The sequence below is a fragment of the Microcebus murinus genome, chromosome 18 (genome assembly GCF_040939455.1).
Source record: "Microcebus murinus isolate Inina chromosome 18, M.murinus_Inina_mat1.0, whole genome shotgun sequence".
Lineage (NCBI taxonomy): Eukaryota > Metazoa > Chordata > Mammalia > Primates > Cheirogaleidae > Microcebus > Microcebus murinus.
The window spans coordinates 12,231,215-12,248,521 of NC_134121.1; the positions used below are offsets into that span (position 1 = coordinate 12,231,215).

At 56.0% G+C, this 17,307-nt stretch overlaps 2 protein-coding genes across 6 annotated transcripts; one reads left to right on the forward strand and one right to left on the reverse strand.

The window, feature by feature from the left end:
* Positions 1-77: 77 nt before the first annotated feature.
* NEURL4 (neuralized E3 ubiquitin protein ligase 4) lies at positions 78-12,523 on the reverse strand. Of its 3 annotated transcripts, none has more exons than XM_012776690.2 (29): positions 12,218-12,523; positions 10,894-11,338; positions 10,607-10,672; positions 10,171-10,469; positions 9,885-9,996; positions 9,705-9,793; positions 9,082-9,154; positions 8,646-8,910; positions 8,222-8,403; positions 7,822-7,907; positions 7,535-7,697; positions 7,241-7,439; positions 7,071-7,147; positions 6,905-6,983; positions 6,378-6,547; positions 6,154-6,285; positions 5,601-5,746; positions 5,300-5,524; positions 5,105-5,203; positions 4,857-5,018; positions 4,517-4,681; positions 3,812-3,970; positions 3,257-3,436; positions 3,051-3,138; positions 2,849-2,956; positions 2,556-2,700; positions 2,262-2,374; positions 2,007-2,172; positions 78-780 (listed from the first exon to the last, which is right to left on the reverse strand). In XM_012776690.2, the coding sequence occupies exons 1-29, from the start codon at positions 12,497-12,499 to the stop codon at positions 576-578; spliced, it is 4,680 nt and encodes a 1,559-aa protein (XP_012632144.2). In that variant the 5' UTR covers positions 12,500-12,523; the 3' UTR covers positions 78-575. The 3 variants fall into 3 exon arrangements, with proteins under 3 accessions (XP_012632144.2, XP_012632138.2, XP_012632160.2); XM_012776684.2 differs by having other exon boundaries at positions 6,372-6,547; XM_012776706.2 differs by lacking the exon at positions 10,607-10,672 and having other exon boundaries at positions 12,218-12,499.
* Positions 12,524-12,915: 392 nt separating this feature from the next.
* On the forward strand, positions 12,916-17,259 carry LOC142861911 (protein phosphatase inhibitor 2-like). 3 transcript variants are annotated; one of them, XM_075994119.1, is made up of 8 exons: positions 12,916-13,303; positions 14,465-14,572; positions 15,055-15,123; positions 15,354-15,442; positions 15,538-15,789; positions 16,176-16,349; positions 16,643-16,821; positions 17,122-17,259. In XM_075994119.1, the coding sequence occupies exons 2-7, from the start codon at positions 14,490-14,492 to the stop codon at positions 16,666-16,668; spliced, it is 693 nt and encodes a 230-aa protein (XP_075850234.1). In that variant the 5' UTR covers positions 12,916-13,303; positions 14,465-14,489; the 3' UTR covers positions 16,669-16,821; positions 17,122-17,259. The 3 variants fall into 3 exon arrangements, with proteins under 3 accessions (XP_075850234.1, XP_075850232.1, XP_075850233.1); XM_075994117.1 differs by lacking the exon at positions 12,916-13,303 and adding an exon at positions 13,424-14,142; XM_075994118.1 differs by lacking the exon at positions 12,916-13,303 and adding an exon at positions 13,424-14,142 and having other exon boundaries at positions 16,176-16,337.
* The last annotated feature ends 48 nt before the right edge of the window (positions 17,260-17,307 follow it).

Sequence of the window (17,307 nt, forward strand, 5' to 3'; positions counted from 1 at the left end):
GGGGGGGGGGGGGGGGCGGGGCTGCCCAGGGGACTGCGGGCTCCGAGAGGGGCGCACGCGAGACACACCAAGGCGGATGCTCTGAGACAGCGTTTATTGGCTCCTTGGAAATCAGAGTCAGTAACAACTGTACAGAAGGGCCCCGTCTTCCTTGCGCCCGCCCTTCCCCACTCCCGCCCGACGGCCCCGGAAAAAGCAGCTTCATGTGGGCACAGGGGGAGACTCCTCTGGGATTCACAGTAACCAGAAACAAAAACGGAAATAAATTAAGTGATAAGGGGGAGGGGAGTAACAGGGAGTCGTGTTCCCCAAATCAGTGCATGAAGAGGGGTACCCAGGGCCCAGAGCTGGGCTCCCCCAAGCTCCCTCCTATCAGAGGGAGTGTTCTGGGCCCCTGGACATGGAGATGTGCCACTTCCCATCTAAATCTGAGAGCCTGCCTACGTGCTCCTGTGCATCTGCCAAGACGAGCACCTGTGCATGCCATGAGTTACTGGAATGAGGTGGAGGCAGTCGTCACTCAGAGTCCATGGGCCCAAAGCCCAACTGTGCTTGTAGTAGTGGTGTCTCACCCCTCATTCCACCCGTACCAGCAGGGCATAGAGGAGTGTGGCCCCCTTCTCCTTAGTGACCCATTCAAGTTCAGCTGGACTGAAGTGAGGGTCAGGAGGTTCTCCAAGGGCAGCAGAAGGGGGCCCAGGGGTGTATGAGCCAGGGCGCACGCACACCTGGAACGCCACCTGAGCCTGGTGCGTCCGCTGGTATTTGGGGTCCCGGAATCTGTAAGACAAGAAGCAGAAATAGGAGAGTGAGGCCTCTGGCCCATCAGCTCTTCCCTAACTCTGTTCCAACCACACAGGCCTTGCTGTTCCTAGGACATACTCCCCCATCTTATAGGAACTTAACTCTGGCTGTTCTGCTTGAAATGTTCTTCCTCCCAAAGCCTGCTCATCTACATCCTTCACCTGCTTCCTTCAAGCCTTTGCTCAAATCTTAACTTCTTATGATGCCTACCCTGACTACCTATTTATTTATTTTATTTATTAATTTTGAGACAGAGTCTCGCTTTGTTGTCCAGGCTAGAGTGAGTGCCGTGGCGTCAGCCTAGCTCACAGCAACCTCAAACTCCTGGGCTCAAGCGATCCTCCTGCCTCAGCCTCCCGAGTAGCTGGGACTACAGGCATGCGCCACCATGCCCGGCTTATTTTTTCTATATATTTTTAGTTGGCCCATTAATTTCTTTCTATTTATAGTAGACATGGGGTCTTACTCTTGCTCAGGCTGGTTTTGAACTCCTGACCTCAAGCAATCCGCCCGCCTAGGCCTCCCAGAGTGCTGGGATTACAGGCGTGAGCCACCTCGCCCAGCCTGACTACCTATTTAATACGCCTGCTCCAATGCACTTCTCCTTCACCCCAATCCCCTTTTTTTTTTTGTTTCCATAGAACCTACTCTTTTCTTTTTGAGACAGTCTTACTCTGTCACCCAGGCTAGAGTGTCATGGCATCAGCCTAGCTCACAGCAACCTCAAACTCCTGGGCTCAGGCGATCCTCCTGCTTCAGCCTCCTGGGTAGCTGGGAGTACAGGTTCACACGCCTGGCTAATTTTTTCTACTTTTAGTAGAGACGGGGTCTTGCTCTTTGTTCAGGCCAGTCTCAAACTCCTGACCTCAAGTGATCCTGCCTTAGCCTCCCAGGGTGTTAGGATTACAGGTGTGAGCTACTACGCCCAGCTATAACTGTCATGTGTAAACACCATAGAGAGAGAAGGTATAAGTTCCACAAGAGCAAGGTTCCTTTATTTACCCACCAAAGTAGCATATAAGTGGTATGTGTTCAATGAATGAGTGAAGAAAGGGCTCCACCTCTTGGAGGTGGAGACTGAGCAACTGGCAAGATAGGGTGAGAAGGGGGGAGCAAATCACAAAGACTGCAATGGCTGGCCTTGAGGCCCCTTCTTGATCTGAGCCTCTAGAGATCTCTCCCCACCCCTCCCGTGTACTCACTGCACTTTGGAGGCCAGGGTCTCGGCCCCAGCATATTGAAGGGAGGGGGAGAGCAGCACAGGTGGGGGCTGCTCTTCCCGAGGAGGTGCACAGTTCTCACCCGGCTCCTCGAACCCTACCCCAGGCTCTCCCTTCAACGGCCGGCAGCTCAGGATGGAGGCAGTGCCTGGGAGGAGAACTGGGTCAGGACAGCCTTTTTATTCCTCCTAGTAGCCCCCAGGCCCAGCCTACCCTGCCTTTGCCCACTCACAGTACCTGCTCCCAGCTCCCCTCGGTCTAGCACCCTCCGTACGGCTGCCACATTACTCCCATGATATGCCATGTGCCACTTCTTGGTTAGCGTCCCTGCCTCCAGGTGGGGATTCACCCTAGGAGGTGGACAGATAGGGCAGATAGGACAGAGGTCCCTGGCTCCCCAAGGTCATGTCCTAGACAAAGAAGTTCTATCACTTCGTCCATGTACCTTCTTGGGACCCCTCCCTGTATCCCCTGCTTTCACAAGGGAACAAAGATCAGCAGGGGAAATGCATGACCCCTGCTCATACGTACCTGAGGTTAAACCTGCACCAGCCAAAGGGCAAGGCATATTCCCGGGGAGGCTCCCCTCGGCGCCTGTGGGCCTCGTCTCCACGCAGCTTCCGGCAAGACTCACAGTAGCACAAGCTACGCTTCGGTGGAGGCATGAAATAATCCTCTATGGGAGAGCGAGTAGCAGGCTTGGTGCTATGACTCCTGCCCTGGGTCTCCACCGCGCTGCTGCACTCCAGCTGGTCTCCAGGGCTTTGGGCATGGCCCTGACCTGGCCCTGGGAATGAGTAGGGTTGTGGGGGACTGGGACTCACCAGGAAGCAGCAGCAGTTCTTGGAAACGGGAGCAAAGGGCATGGTATTCGCAGCTCTTTAGAGGGCTAGCAGCAGGTGGAGGACCCCAGCACACACTCTCCTTGATACCTAAGAGAGCAGAAGGGTACAGGTCACAGGAGCTAGGCTAGAAGTAGGGGAGCAGGGGTGGGAGCAGGAGCCTGGTCCCTTTGGGCTGGCGCACCATCCACCATGTCTGCTTTCTCCATGTCCCCTTGGGTTCCAGCACTCTTTCCACTGGCAGCCCCTGGTTCAGGGCTCACGATTGTCACCTGCAGGAGAGAGGGGTGGTCAGCTAGAGCTTGGTCAGCCCCCAGGGCCTGCTGAGCCCCTTAATGGATAGCCCTATCTCCCAGGCACCCCCTCCTCCCCACCCCCATTGCCACTAACCTGTTCACACTGCCCATAGAGGTCCACAAGTGCATGGCAGGGCTGGGGCACATCTGGAACAGCCACCCCCTGGTCCACCCCATTGACGTGAAGATGCAGCCCCCCAGAGCTGTCCAGCCGCAGTCCCAGGATGGTGCCTTCAGGACACGTGTCCAGATTTGGCCCAAACTTCTCACAGATCTAAGAGGAGAGACCTACTGTCTTCCAGAGGCCAGACTCCCACCACAGCAGCTATCCCATCCTTTACTCTGCTTCAGGTTGCGTCACTGGCCTTTGCCTCCATACTTACTGCCTAGACCCTACTCCCATTTCAATTACCTAGAACCCTCCCCATTCTCCCGACTGTACTACTCTCAATGGCAGGGACATAGGAGGCAGCTGCAAGCCTGAGGCCAACCAGGACATGGCATTCACATCCTGACCTGCCCACTACTGTCCCCTTTTAGACCTGTGGCCCCACCTCCAGGGCTAGGGATCCCACTCCTCCTTTTTGGCCAGCCCCTCCCTACTCAAAGGCCTGGCCCTCTCCTCACTTCTCTCTGGCTCCCTACTCACCTTGAGACCGTTGTGGAAGACCCCGTGGCCCCGCAGCAGCCAGGCTGCCCGTTTGAGGGCACAGGCAGAGGCAGGGAAGTTGAGCCTCTCAGGCGGGCAGGTGATGACTCCCAGGACAAGGGAAGATGTCCACTGTCGGTTCAGGAAGTCTATTCGCACCTTGGGGAGAAGAAATTACTCCACAATCATGGCCCCCTGGGAAGAGCCAGACTCCTCACCTCAGCCAGGCAGGGAACGTAGCATCTCCCAGATTGTGGCTTGAGATGCTGTCCTTCCTGATGCTTGGAAGAAATAGAAACTGCAAATTTGGTTGTTTCCTTCCCTGTCTGAGCCTGATCTTACTGTTGCCTCTGTAAGAATTCTGGTCCCTAGGGGCTTCCTTCCCCTGGCCAACTTTTACAGATAATTTCAGTTTGTAACAGAAAGGCCCCCTCCTCTGGAAAGCCCCCGTTTCCACATACAGGATCAGGCATCTCCCTGGGACTCCTCCAGCTCCTCCCTACTGCTTCCCTCACCTGTCACCAGGTGGGGACTTCATGGTAACTGATTTACAACCCCCATTACAGGGTACAAACAAAAGCCCAGGAAGCTCATCCAAGTGGCTTGCTCCCTTTTTTTCTCCACCTGAAAAAGCCTTTCCCCAAGAGGACTGGCTCTGAGCCACCCTGGAGCGAGAGGAGCTAGGGCTAAGGAGGTAGAACCCACCTGGACCAGCAGCTGGGGCACCAGGGGCTGGCTGATGACAACAATGCCTTGATTGTAGCTAGCCACCCGTGTGGCTGTACGGTTCCCATTGGACAAGAGGATGTTCTTCCCATGGTTCTCCAGGAACTCAAGGGCTGTGGGCATAATACCCACCTGATTCTGGCCCTGCTGTGGAGGAAGAGGTTGAGCTGCATGGGTTGCCAATGGCAGGCCCACCCCACTGGGGTTTACAGAGCTTGTGCCTCCACTGGACAATTAGAGAACCTAAAACAGGTCTGGCACCCGGTAGCCCACCAACTGCCCATCCGTGTGCACGGCAGGCCCTGCTGCAGCCTCTTACTCCCAGGCCATGCTCCTCGCCCTCGTCTTCCTCATCGCCCTCACTGCTGGTGTCCGAGCTAGGGGAAGGAGGATGGGTGCCTTCTGGTTCCTCCAGCCTCGTGGAACTGACAATAGACACACTGCGTACTGGCCCGTAGAGATCCAACACAGCCCACACATTCTGTGGGCACACAAGACCCAGGAAGTCAGGGATTAGCAAACGACCTCAACGCCACTCCCAGAACCCAAGGAAGTGCTTAGGTGTACCTTGGCAATGCCAGTGGCTGCAGGCCCCATATCCTCTCCATCTACCAGGATGTGCATCGTGTCATCTGCACCCCGACGAATGCCCACACGGCTCCCCACCTAAGACCAAGTGGGACAAGGACAGATGCTCAGCCCACCTCTCCCTGCCACCTCCACTCCCAACCCCTCCCCTGTCCCTGGAGCCAGCTGCTTCACCCCCAGCCTCTCTAGGTTCCGGCCATAGTTCATCCTCTGGAGCTGCCCATCACGCCTCACTTCACAGTTGGACACCATCCAAGTGGTCTTAGTCCGGAGCTCTGGCAGGGAAGGAGGCAGCCCTGGGCCACTGCCTGCTCCGGGCCCCATCTCCCCTGGTGCTAGTGTAGTCAGCCCCAGCCGGAGAGAACCTGCCCACTTCTCATCCAGCTCCTCCACTTTCACCTGTGAGAGAGAAAACAGTAGCTGGCCCTGTGGTGATGGGCCTGGCAACCCCCTCTGTCACATCTCGACAACCCACCTCAAATACTTCCTCAGCCTTGAGCTCCTTGGTGCTGAAAACAAGGCCATGAGCATAGCCGGCCGCACGTACTGCCCTTGTGCCATCCTCCTCCAGGGTGACATTCTTGCCACAAGTACTATGGAATCGGTGAGCCACACCAGCCACTGTGGAAAGATGGTACCAGAGGAAGGGTTAGGATTGGAGCAGCAGACTTCAGATAGGACACAAAGCAAGGCTTTCAGATGAAACTAAAGTGGACACAAAGGCCCCATCTGCCATTCCTCGGGGCCTCTTGACATCTCTTTTCACCACAGTAAGATTCATTTCCAAACATGGTAGGTCTAGCTTATGGCGTCCTGGCCCCTTGGTGGCAGGCAAGTGTCCAGGGTCTGTGTACCAGGTGTAACCTCCCCCATACCTCTGGGTGGCTGCTTACCACCATGGGCTGTTCCCTGCCTGTAGCCTGCAGCTACCCAGCCAGCCATCTTTGAATAGCTTCCCTGACCTGGAAGCTGTACCCCTCAGCCCATATCAGACAAGCAGAGCCCACCTTCCCTCCCTGATGTCACACCTGGGGAGTGCAGGGGGAATGACTTCTCAGTGGCAGTGTTGCTGGTTGCCAGGCTGTTGTCCATGGGGCCAGTGGCACTGGTGATGGACACTTGGACACACTGGCCATAGAGATCCACTACTGCATACACCTCTGGGTAGGAAAGGAAGGAATCAGAAGGTTGGCAGCTTGGATGGCCTAGGCTGAGGGTGGCAGGTTAAAAGCCACAGAGTAGTCACCTTTACCCGGAGGCAAGCCTGAGCAGGCGGCACCTTGGTCCTGGCCATTGATGAAGTAATGCAGATCACCCTTGGCAGTTCGCATCATGCCAATTCGTGCACCTGTACCCAGTGCGTCCAGGTCACACCCATAGTTGTTGCGCATTGTGTTACCATCTTGCATGATGGCTGTGCCACTGGGGGGATGGGAGAAGAGGTGGATCAGCCTCCCAGCTTCATCCTCACATTAGCCCCTGCCCCGTCTCGACCTGTAAGAACCTTCAGTGCCTTGGACTGGGGTCTCGATCTAGGTCTGAGGCCCAATCCTATCTCCTTTGTCCCTGGGATCCCCCCAGGGAAAAGCAGGAACTACCCTAAGAGGAAGGAGGACTGAGCCTTTGCAGGAATGACGTGGCTTTCCTGAATTGAGACGAGGCAGCCACATCCCCTTAGTCTGCCACCACCCGGCCACCCTAAGCCCAAACCCTGCTTCCCTGATCCCAGCCAGCTCCACCCAATCCTGCTAAGGTGGCCCCAAAAGCAGGTAGCCCAACCTCAGCATCCACGTATCATAATCAATGTCTGTCATAGTGTTGGGGAATTCCAGGTCTTCAGGCCGAATAGCAGTCACTCCTGGGAGGAGGCAGGGGTAAGTCAGAGCTAACCCCCTAGGCCACAGGCATCCCGTCCCCCCCAACACACACACAGATGCCCCCTCACCAGCCTCAATGGAGCCTGACCAGCGGTCTACCATCTTCTGAATGACAATTTCGAACAGCTCTCCATCCCGCAGGGCCCTGCCAACGAAAGTGATGATCAGGGAGGCTCTACTTGGGTGGCTGAGGCTGGGCAGTTGTGTAAGGTGGGGACATGAAAATTCAGAGACTGACCGGTTGGAGATGACGATGGCGTCATTGAACTCGCTGCGGCAGTTGTGGCGAAGTGCAGTACGGCCCCCATTAGTGATGACTGCATTGCTGCCATGCAGCTGGTGGAAGCGCAGGTCGGAGCCCCCAGCGCCTGAAGAAGGGGAGCTTGGAGATACTTGGTTGTTTCCCTCTGGGAGCGGTTCAGGGACTGGAGGCACCTCTGCAAGAGAGACACCACCCATTAGATCTCCAGGTGTTTCTAAGGCCTCCCAAGGCCACCCTAACACCCCTGCCCCAGCCCAGCCCGGCCCTCACCCACGTCGTCCACAATGGTGGCCTGGGCTGCCTGGCCGTAGAGATCCACAACAGCATAGACACCCGGGGGCACATTCCAGGCAGCAGGGCCCTGTGTCATTCCATTGACAAAGAAGTGGAGAGTTCCGTCCTCCCGCCGTACCACACCTACCGTGTCCCCTGCCTTGGAAGAAGGGGGGGCTGGAGTGAGGAGTCAGGCAGAGTTCCTGCCTGGGTTGGTCCTCCATCAGCCCCGCCTCCCCTGCCTCCCCTACTGCTGTGAGCAGGCGGTACAGCCACTCTCCCACCTTGAGGCGGTCCAGGTTGTGCCCATATTCATCCAAGATGGTTGTCCCATTGTGCATCACCCCATTCCCGGTCATCATCCAGGTCCCTAGGGGGACAAGGAGTGGCAGAGGGCTGAGGGTAAATGCAGGGCTCCTCTCCTTCACATACGACCCCCACATTACTCCCCTGAGCCCATAGCCCACCTTGCCTTTTCTTTGACCACCAGCTTTCTTCCCTGAACAGGGTAAGTAAACTCTGCAGTTCCCAAGCCAGCCACAGGCCCTACCCATGTGGCACTCCCCAGCCACTGAGTCATCACAAGTGTGACAAGTGAAAAGGGGGCTAGAGAACAAGTGCCAGGGCCTCAAGGACAGTCCTCTCTAAAACCCTGTCCTGGCGCTGCCCTTCTTGGGAACTCACCAGAGCGCAAGTTGGTCATGGTGGAAGGCAACTGGAGGTAGGCAGGGTTGTGGGTGGTGACACCAATCTCAATGGAGCCAGCCCATTTGTCCACCATCTTGTCAATGCGCACCTGGAACACCTCTCCATCCCGCAGGGCTCTGCTGCTCAGTACCACACCGTGATTGAAGTCATCGGTGGCGCTGAGGGCACAAAAAATGGAGATTCAGATCCCTAACACTCTGAATATGCCAAGGCTTAGCCCCGTGATGCCCACCAACACCCACTGCCCAACCCAACAAACTAAACCTCAAACTCTAGGAGGCACCCAGCTTTTCTGTCCAGGGCTCCCCAGACCACCCTCTGCCTCTTGCTTCCCCGCCCTTCCCCCCCAAGTCCAATTAGAATTCCTTCTGCAGGCTTCTCCCCACCCCATGGGCCATACTGGGGCCTCAGGGCAGTGCGTCCCTCGTGGGTGATGGCTGCCTTCTGCCCACAGTTAGGGTGGAAGAGCAGGCGCTCAGGTTCTGCCTGGGCAGCAGGAGCAGCACGGCGGAGAGCGCCCTCTGGGGACAGCGCCCGCAGGATGGCATTGTTCCGGCGGAGACGATCACTGTGGTTGTTGTTGTGGACGATGGTCACCTTCACTGCCATCCCGTACAAGTCCACCACACCATACACCACTGGGGGTGTCAAAGGGGTAGCCACTCCTGTGGCAGTGGAAGGTGCAGGGGTTTCAGTGGGATGGGGAGAATGAGGGGAAAAGAGTCAAACACAGGGAGACCAAGCACCAAAAAGGGGCAGGAGAATGAGGCAGAGACCCCCATCCCCACCCCCACTGAAAGCCCTGGCCCAGCAGCCCTCTCTAAGCGTCCTCTTACCCTGATCAATGCCATTAATGAAGAAGTGCAGGGCAGAGTTGGACTTCCTCGTGAGGCCAATGTGGTCTCCCTCCTACTTAAAACAGAAAGATAGCTCAGTTTGGAATCTATCCACAGCCAGGGTCTAGAGCAATTGCGGGGCCTTCCCCCCACCTCATTCCACAAGGGAACAACTCTAAAAGGTGTTCATGTAAGTTTCAGACCACCCTGGAGAACAGGTAGGACAGGTCTTGGATCCCTGTTTTCCAGGCATAACAATTTCTACATTTCCTGAACCCTCAATGCAAGTCAGGCACTAAGTTAAACCATCTCACAAGCATCAATTTCTTAAGTCTAAGTCTACAAAATAGGTACTCCTAGTAAGCTCATTTTAGAGATTAGGGGGAGAAAAAAGCAACCAAAGAGGGTAAGTATCTTGCCTCAAAACAGCCAAACAGGAATTGAACTATCTGACTCCAAAATCTGAGTGCTTAACTGTTGGGAAACCCTGCCTTTTCAGAAAAGATAAAGAGACTTGCTTGCTCTAGCTTATCAGAGACAACCACTGGTGGTGCCCAGGCAGGGACATAGAGTACCTGTGGCTCCTCTGGGGAGTGGCCTAAGGCACTGAGCCTCATCCTCACCTGCAGCTCGTCCAGACTGAATTCACAGTACTCCCGGCGGGTGCCCTTGCCATTGGTCAGGATGCCACAGCCACTCATCATGATGGTGCCTGGGTGAAGGTGGACACCCTGGTTGGGAACAGGCTTCCTTCCACTCAGCAATCCCAAGCCTGCATCCCTACCCCTACTCAGGGCTCGTACCTGACTGGAGATTGGTCATGGTGGCCGGGTACTCCAAACTGTTGGGGTTATGGGTGGTGACACCAATCTCGATGGAGCCTGACCACTTATCTACGAGCTTGTCGATACGGATCTGGTGTTAAGTGGCAGCAGAAGGGAAGAGCAGGGAACATATTAATAAATGCAGAGGAGGGACCCTCAGCCCTTGGTTGTTCCCCAAGCCCACCCTCCCAGCATCTAGAGTTGAGCCCCATCTTTAGTAGCTCCTAGGGGTGAGGCACCAGATGGACCCCAGGGTCTTGCACACCTCAAACATCTCATTGTCCCGAAGAGGGCGGTTGGTCATGACAACCCCATTGTTGAATTCATCCAGGGGCCGCCGGCGCTCAGCTGTCTTATTATTGTTGCTTAGTTTGATGAGGGTCCCACACTTCTCGTGAAAGAGCAGGGCGTCATTGGAAGTAAGGATGGGTGAGGTGGCAGCACCACTAGATGCCAGCCCATCCCCTGCTGGTGGAGAGCTCAGGTTCACATTCAGGAGGCCCCCGTTGTAGGCAGACAGGATGGCATTGCTCACCACCTCAGACAGCTCCATGCTGGCAAAGTCTACAGCAGCAGGATGGAGTAAGGAAGCTGCAGTGAGGCTCTACACCTTCAGACTTGGTGCCTCTCTTCCTACCCCTCTCCTGAGGTCCCTCCCTCATTTCCCACTCCCCTTCCCAGGACCTCCCAGAAGCCCTCACCATTATGCGACTCAAGGCTGTTAGGAAACGTCTCCGGCCGGGCCTGCGCTTGGGACACCATGAAGGCTGGGGACCAGGTGGGATGGGAGGGGAATAAGGGTTCAGCCCCTGCTTCAGGGCCCACAGCCAGGAGACCCCATCCTCTTACCCCTGCTCTCCCCTTCAACAGACTCAGGGGTCTGAATGGCCCTGCCCACACCCAGCCTCTCTTGTCACTGCATTTCCCCCATTCCTTCAGCCATGCCCTCTGCCCCACCCCTCCACCACTGCCCTAGCTGTGTTCTCACCTTCATCCCCAGAGGTGCCCTGTTCAGCCAAGCCAGAGTCTTCAGGGGGTGCCGAGGGCTCGAGGGGAAGTGTAGGGATGGGAGTAGGGGGACTGAAGCCCGGCTCAGGGGGTAGCACGGTGATCTGGGTGCACTTGCCATAAAGGTCCACGACAGCCCAGACACGAGCAGGCAGGCCTGTGGCAGCCACACCACAATCCCGCCCATTCACCCAGAGCCGCAGCTCCCCAGCAACTGTGCGCTCCACACCCACACGGTCCCCTTCGCCAAGCTGGTCCAAGTCCTGACCATACTCCTCCAGCACAGAGCGTCCATCTTTCAGCACCGAGCAGCCTGACACTACCCACGAGCCCCCCTTCAGCCCCGTGGCACTGCTTGGGAAGTCCAGCACACTAGGGTCCAGCGCTGTCACCCCAATCTCAATGGAGCCACTCCAGGAGTTGACCTGGGATGGGGTGGAGGACAGAGGCTCAGGATGGGCCACTTCACATTCCACAGACCACTGAGTCTCACTTCTCAAACAGCTAACTGGCTTTCTATCCCTCTTGGGACACTAATCCAGAGATCAGACCTGCAGTAATTTTTTGGACTCTGCCTCAGTAATAATTTGGGCATGTTTCCCCCTCACAATTCTACTCAACACTCCGTGTTTACTACACCACTCCTTTCCTGCCCAAGCAGGCTAAATTCCCTGGTTCCAGCCTCTTGCTTTCTCTAACTTCTCTGGTCTGTATGGCTCTCCAACCACCCAAATTCACAGGCTTCCTCTGCCCATACCTCTAGCTCCTGTATTCACACACTTCCACAGGGCTAATTCTCTCCTAGGCTCAGGCTCCACCCAGATTCACGCTCCTCCCAAAATCTTTCTTTGAGAGCCGAGCCGCTTCACCAATTGAATTACACACACCTCCCTCACCCTAAGTATTTCTCTTCACTCGTCTTCCTGGCTCTACCTGTGAGTTTGTCCTTCAATAGTTTGTTCTTTCCTTGGTATCCCTCTTCTCTTTCCATCACATTTCTGACATCTCTCCATTCTCCATCCCCAAGAAATTGCTCCAGGTTTGTTCCCCAGCCATTCTAAAGGATGAGCCCACATGTCCCTTCCCAGCTTCTGGGTCTTGAGTAAACTCAAGTTCTCCATGTCTCCTCAAACTGAATGTGTCTTTTTCATCCTCACTTCCCTCTCGTCACCCGGTACTTTACAGTCTGTCGGTTCCCTCTGGGTACCCGGTGAAGTGCGTTACTCTGACTGGCCTACCCCATCCCCATCCTAGTCCCCTCCCACCACCCTCCACATCCCGGTTCTGCGGCCCCAGTTCTGCACCTTGCGGTCGATGCGAACGGTGAAGACGCGTCCATCGCGCAAGGGTTCCCGGCTCAACACCAGCCCGTGGTTAAACTCCTGGCCCGGCTGCTGCCGCCGCGCTGTACGCCCACAGGCCGACAGGCTCACCAAGCGCCCAGTGCGCGGGTGCAGCTCCCCGCCGCTGCCGAGACCCCCGCTGGACCCTGGTCCTGGGCCGCCCCCGCTGGGGCCCCCACCCCCGCCCGGCCCCGGTCCAGGGCCTCCCCCAGACCCCCCACTCCCACCCGACCCCGCCGCCATCGCCGCTGACACGGGGGCCGCGCGACAGCCGCGCTTGGCGGCACCGTGGCAACCGCGATGGACAGACACCCTGAGGGAATACGACCGGGGGCTGGGGCCAGATATGCTTTACGGCACTGCCGGGCAAAGAAGCTGCCCGGGCTGGGGAACTAAGGACTACCACGGTGGGAACAGAAGGACGACGGGGTCGGGGAGGCTTGCTTTACGGCACGACGAAGTGACGGAGTGGCTCTAAGATGAGTGAAGGCTTGGGCAGGGAGCTTTTGCGACAGTGTAAGGAAGAAACGCCTGCCGCAGGCATCTTTACGACGGAGGGGGGCAGCTTTGCGACAGTGGCACCGACGACCCCGCCCTCGCCGGGGCAGGAGACACCTTGAAGTACTCGCTTTACGTCAAGAGGGGGGGTGTCTTCCCTTTGCGAAATAGGCTCGAAGCGCTATGAGCCAGGTATGGAGGACCCAGAGAAGAGAAGCGGTAGCTTTATAAGTGAAAAAATCTCTGTTCTCCACACCACTGAGACCGGAAATGTCTTGCGACAGTGTCGCAATCCCTCCACTTTGTATCACACCTCTCCTGGGAGGCAGAGCGAGTGGATTGTCCGGGGGAGCAGGGAAAGCTAATACTTCAAGTCAAGCCCAGCCTGAACTCCAATTCAACCAAACCATTAGATTTTAAAGTCACAAATAAAGAATACAAAGAAACCCCGACCAGCAATTTCAAGCAGCGGTGCCGATGATCCCTAAAGATTCCCGTAGGGGTGTTAAGCCCCCAGCCCAACTCTGAGAAGCTCGCGTTAAGTTGGAGGTCTGTGACATCACAATTAAGGCTTCTCGCCCTCTCGCCAGGCCTCCTGGCTATGATTGGTTGACTTGGATGAGGGCGGTGATAAAGGAAAAGGGCGGGAACAAATAACAGAGACAAAGAAAGAAAGTCTTTGGGTAGGACAAAAAGAAAAGGGGTGGGGAGGCCTTCCAGCCTGAGGTCCCTATAGGGGACTCCACCACTGCCCACTACGGCTCCACGGAGCAGAGGGGCGGGGACCCTGGCCTGAGTCCTAGTGTCCCCGCCCACCGCGGTGGGGGTGGGGCCTCGGGTGGAGCTAGGTGGAACCAGGCGGCTGGGCCGGGTAGCTGAGAGTGGCCCCCTGGTGGGGCCATGGAAAAGCCAGAGCTTCTAGGGCCTGCTGGCCGCCTCAACCAGGAAGCCCCTGGAGAGGCAACCAAAGGAGTTCCCGGAAGGATCAGAGAAGTAGAAGCAGGCGCCGGGCAGCCCTCTGGAACAGTCTTGTTTCACGATTCTGGGGTCCCCCTGCACTCTGGGGGCATGATAGTTCGAAGTTCTGGTTCAAGCCGGCCCTCCGGGGGAGGGCCCAGTCAGCACCCTGGGGATGTTACGGGCCACAGCCTTGGGTCCAGCACATACCATAGTGGATTGAACCCTGGAATCAGTGTATTTGAGGCTTACAGCACCGGCTCTGGGGGGTCTGGGGTGAACAGCTCGGGGTGCGATCTGCAGTCTGGTTCAACTTGCTTGCACCCCAACTCCTCCCAAGAGGACCGGCCTCGGAGCATCCTAAAAAAGAACAGCTCCGTCTTGATGCAGAAATCCCCCACTGCGGAGAAGGAACCCAGCTCTGCTAGCAGGTGGCCCAAAGCCAGGAGGGAGGGGTTAAGGACCCTGGCGAGTCAAATCCAGAAGGGAAGGGGAGAAGTCATAGAACTAGACGTTAGAGTAGATGAGTGCAATTGCTGCTCTCCCAAAGGTTCCAGGCCTTTGGGAGAGTAGCAGGTGCCCCATAAATCCTGGCTACATAGTACCGTGATTATCCCTGGGTCTGACTCCATCCCCAGCCTCTACAAGGGGGTGTAAGAAAAGTGTTTTGAATGACTTGAAGAATGAGAGAGAGCTGTGAGGAAGGAGTTACTAGAAGTTCTCCCCCTTTTCTGTGTCATCCTCCCACGCTAGGAAAAAGTCTCAGCACTGGGATGAGATGAATATCCTGGCCACACACCACCCTCCTGACAAGGACTACGGATTTATGAAGGTGGACGAGCCCAGCACTCCCTACCACAGGTGGAGCCCTCGCCCTAACCCTTCAGCCTAGACTCTTCTTTTTTTTTTTTTTTTTTTTTTTTTTTGAGACAGTCTCACTCTGTTGCCCTGGCTAGAGTGCTGTGGTGTCAGCCTAGCTCACAGCAACCTCAAATTCCTGGCTTCAAGCGATCCTTCTGCCTCAGCCTCCTGAGTAGCTAGGACTACAGGCATGTGCCACCATGCCCGGCTAATTTTTTCTATATGTATTTTTAGTTGGCCAATTAATTTCTTTCTATTTTTTAGTATAGATGGTCTCGCTCTTGCTCAGGCTGGTTTGAACTCCTGACCTTGAGCGATCTGCCCACCTCAGCCTCCCAGAGTGCTAGGATTACAGGCATGAGCCACTGTGCTGGCCTGGACTCTTCTCTATTGGAAGGTGGAGACAAGTGGAGAAGGCAGAGAGAAGCGATAGGGGCTGGATACTGCCTGATGCCCCTTCCCTGCTTCCCCTTCCTCTGCAGGCTGGAGGACAGTTTGGAGGACCTCACGGCCGGGTCCTCTCAGATGACTCCTGAAGCACTGGCAGAGAGGTGAGAGTCCTCCAGAGATAAGTTGCGGTGTGAGGCCTCTTCCTCCCTTCACCCCTGAACTCAGGTCTGAGGCAGCTATGCTTTTGGGCACCCAAAATGAGAAGTACTACAGTTCATATCAGGCCTGACCAAGACTGACTGGGAGGTCAGCCAGCTTAGCCCCATCTACCACCTGCCCCCATTGTTGTTCTCTCCCTTTGGTGTCCTCAACTAGTTTCCCTCCTCTTCAGGTTTGCAACAATGGATGATTTCTGCCCCAAGGTCCTCCAGCCTGGTGATAACAGAAGCTCAGGGTCTCCAAACAATGCTCCCAGGAAATGTGAGAGGAGGATTGGGGGTGGAATGGAAAAGGAGGTGGAGTGAACTTTCAGCGGGAGCCTGGTGGGAAAGCCAAGCTCTCACAATGGTCCACAGACTCCAGTGATTTTGACAAGCACCGCAAGGCACACTATGATGAAGGGAAGTTCCTCAGGGCTCAGAAAAACCAGCCCTTGGATGATGACAAGGACAGCAATGGGAGTAGTGTCAATATCAGTAGTGGCAGTCAAGGTGTGATGCTGAACCCAGAGCCCAAGCCTGTGCAGAGAGGCTGGACAGGAGGACCAGCTAAAGAAGTCAAAGATGAGACTGCCATGGTGACCAGGAGCCCTATCATTGAAGACAGAGGTTAGCTGTGGTGGGGCACCAGGGACTCAAGGGGGTAGTGGCTCAGAAGTCTGAATCGTAGTCTGTCTTCCTCAGTGGGCATCAGCCTATGGTCTTGCTGCCTGACAGGGAAGAAATGCTGGGAGGTGGCCCCGGGAAGGAGTAGGGTCCCAGCTCAAGATAGCCCCAGAGATGGTTGGCTGGTGAGAAATAGAAAGCTCAGGAGAACCATGGGGCATGGAGAGGTCACTAAAGGTTTTCTCAGGTGGATGGTGTGAGAGCAGTAAATGAGATGAGGATCTGGGACTTGAGCTTCTCCCCTATGGTGGGGGACCCACGATAGACACCTGGGAGGCATGGATACACCAGGTAGCCATAACACTCAGATTAATTTAGAGGTTCCTCAGACTCTTCTAGGGGAAGAGGTCAATCCTCCCTGGTTTTGCCTATCATCATGTTGAAGCAGGAGATTAGTCTGCAACGGAAGGAATATTACACCAAAGGAAGATACCTCAGGTCCTGCTCCCACCCAGAGCTTCAGGAGGACTCAGAAGATGAGCAGCAGGACAGTGAGAGCCATGGTGGGCCAGCCTGGGGGGCAGGGGCCTGAGAGCCACCAGCCTGATGGGTGCCCCAGCCCTGATCCCGTGATGTTGCCAGGCTCCGCCAGCTTGACCTGGGTGATTGAGAAGCCCATGAGCACTGAGGTCCATCTACTGGACCACATGGGAAGCCCCTTTGGGATTACAAGGCCACCGAGAGCTCCCTGACAGTGACAGTGACACTATAGCAGCCTGGTGAGGGCACCAGGCCACCATCTCCGTGGGCCTGGCTCTTGACAAGCTCCCATCTCCTGACCCCCCAATTCTTTCAGGCCAGTACATGAGCAACAGGTGGTAAGAGAGGCCCTAAACATCCTGGAACCAAGACCCACATTGCACAGGAGAGGAACCAGAGAGTCTTAGAAGGGGCTGGGACCCCATCCAGCTTGGCACCACCCAACTGGCTCCGTGCCTCTTCCTTGACTCCTCTCTGCCACTCCACCCACTCCAGGTACTTCCTGGTTCTCCAAAGACAATGAGTCTCAAGTGATATCCACCTGTGGTCAATAGCTGATGGCCACGGGGCTGAGCTGGCAAAGCCCAGGGCATTCAGAGAGGGACCGTGGAAGCAACTAAAACCCCTCAAGCCAGAATGAGTACAGACATGAGCCTGGGCGGAGGCCAGGGTGTGCTTGCACTGGCCACGGAGGCAGAGGGGCTGAGTAGGAAGGTTCTAGGGAATCTGGGGGTCACATGGGAAAGATCTCTTGCCTGATGTGCAAAAGCCACTAACCCAAACTCTTGTTTCCAGATGAAACTCTGTGGCTTCAATGGGACTCAGAAAGAAGAAACCGAACAATGGGAAATGTAGCCAGCTGGGGGTGGGGTGGTGGCCCCTTCCCTGCCCTCACCACCCTAGGGGTGGACAATAAAGAGAGGAAGAGCAGGAGTCTGGGGGCTGTGAATTGGGTACCCAGGATGGATCTGCTCAGTCATT

Coding starts and splice junctions, on each gene's coding strand:
- LOC142861911 (XM_075994117.1), top strand. CDS start 13,655: ATGGAAAAGCCAGAGCTTCTAGGGCCTGCTGGCCGCCTCAACCAGGAA. Junction 15,443..15,537: donor AAACAATGCTCCCAGGAAAT/GTGAGAGGAGGA, acceptor AATGGTCCACAG/ACTCCAGTGATTTTGACAAG. Junction 15,790..16,175: donor CCCTATCATTGAAGACAGAG/GTTAGCTGTGGT, acceptor GAGGTTCCTCAG/ACTCTTCTAGGGGAAGAGGT.
- NEURL4 (XM_012776684.2), bottom strand. CDS start 12,499: ATGGCGGCGGGGTCGGGTGGGAGTGGGGGGTCTGGGGGAGGCCCTGGA. Junction 3,971..4,516: donor TGCCCCAGCTGCTGGTCCAG/GTGGGTTCTACC, acceptor CTTCTCCCCAAG/GTGCGAATAGACTTCCTGAA. Junction 2,701..2,848: donor AGAACTGCTGCTGCTTCCTG/GTGAGTCCCAGT, acceptor GCTCTCCCATAG/AGGATTATTTCATGCCTCCA.